At 45.4% G+C, this 511-nt stretch overlaps 1 protein-coding gene across 1 annotated transcript in view; it reads right to left on the bottom strand.

Annotated features, from left to right (window-relative positions):
- Positions 1-511, bottom strand: part of LOC119582269 — a 27,079-nt gene that overhangs the window by 1,886 nt on the left and 24,682 nt on the right. The window contains 1 exon segment of the mRNA XM_037930488.1: positions 27-184. Coding sequence (XP_037786416.1) covers positions 27-184 — 158 coding nt within the window.

The following is a 511-nucleotide window of genomic DNA, read 5'->3' as shown; positions in this document are numbered from 1 at the left end:
AATTTCTGGCCTTCGGTTGAACTTACCGCCACAAGGACGAAGGACACTAGAGCCCAGTAGCACATTCTCCCTTGCGATAAGGTACTGAATACAGATTCTATATGCAAGCCGAAATTCTCCTTCGTGTGCTGCCGATACACAAGACTGTGGTACCGAGGCTGTTTAGTATGGAACACTGAAGCTGCTTAGTATGAAGCACCGAAGCTCTGATTGTGTTCCAAGCCGCCAACCTCATATATATATACACACTGTTGCAGGCAATTATATCTAGGTCAAGTGATTTAGGTCAGTCCCATTTTTCCCGAGGTAATACCCAAAACTTTTATCTCTAAGCGGAAATCCAATCCTCTCTCTCTTTTTGAACAGGCGAGAACAAGGTACGCGGAGAGATGACAGAACTGGGTCAGTGGGTTAGATAAGGCAGACTCCTTAATCAATGCAGTGGTGATTATCGTGGACTGCACATCAACATTTCCTGGCACACCACTTGAAAAGCTTTGCCTTTGTCACG

The sequence above is a fragment of the Penaeus monodon genome, chromosome 15, assembly GCF_015228065.2.
Source record: "Penaeus monodon isolate SGIC_2016 chromosome 15, NSTDA_Pmon_1, whole genome shotgun sequence".
In the NCBI taxonomy this organism is placed as follows: domain Eukaryota; kingdom Metazoa; phylum Arthropoda; class Malacostraca; order Decapoda; family Penaeidae; genus Penaeus; species Penaeus monodon.
Note: the sequence above shows the minus strand (reverse complement) of the source record. Positions and strands in the feature narration are given on the sequence as shown.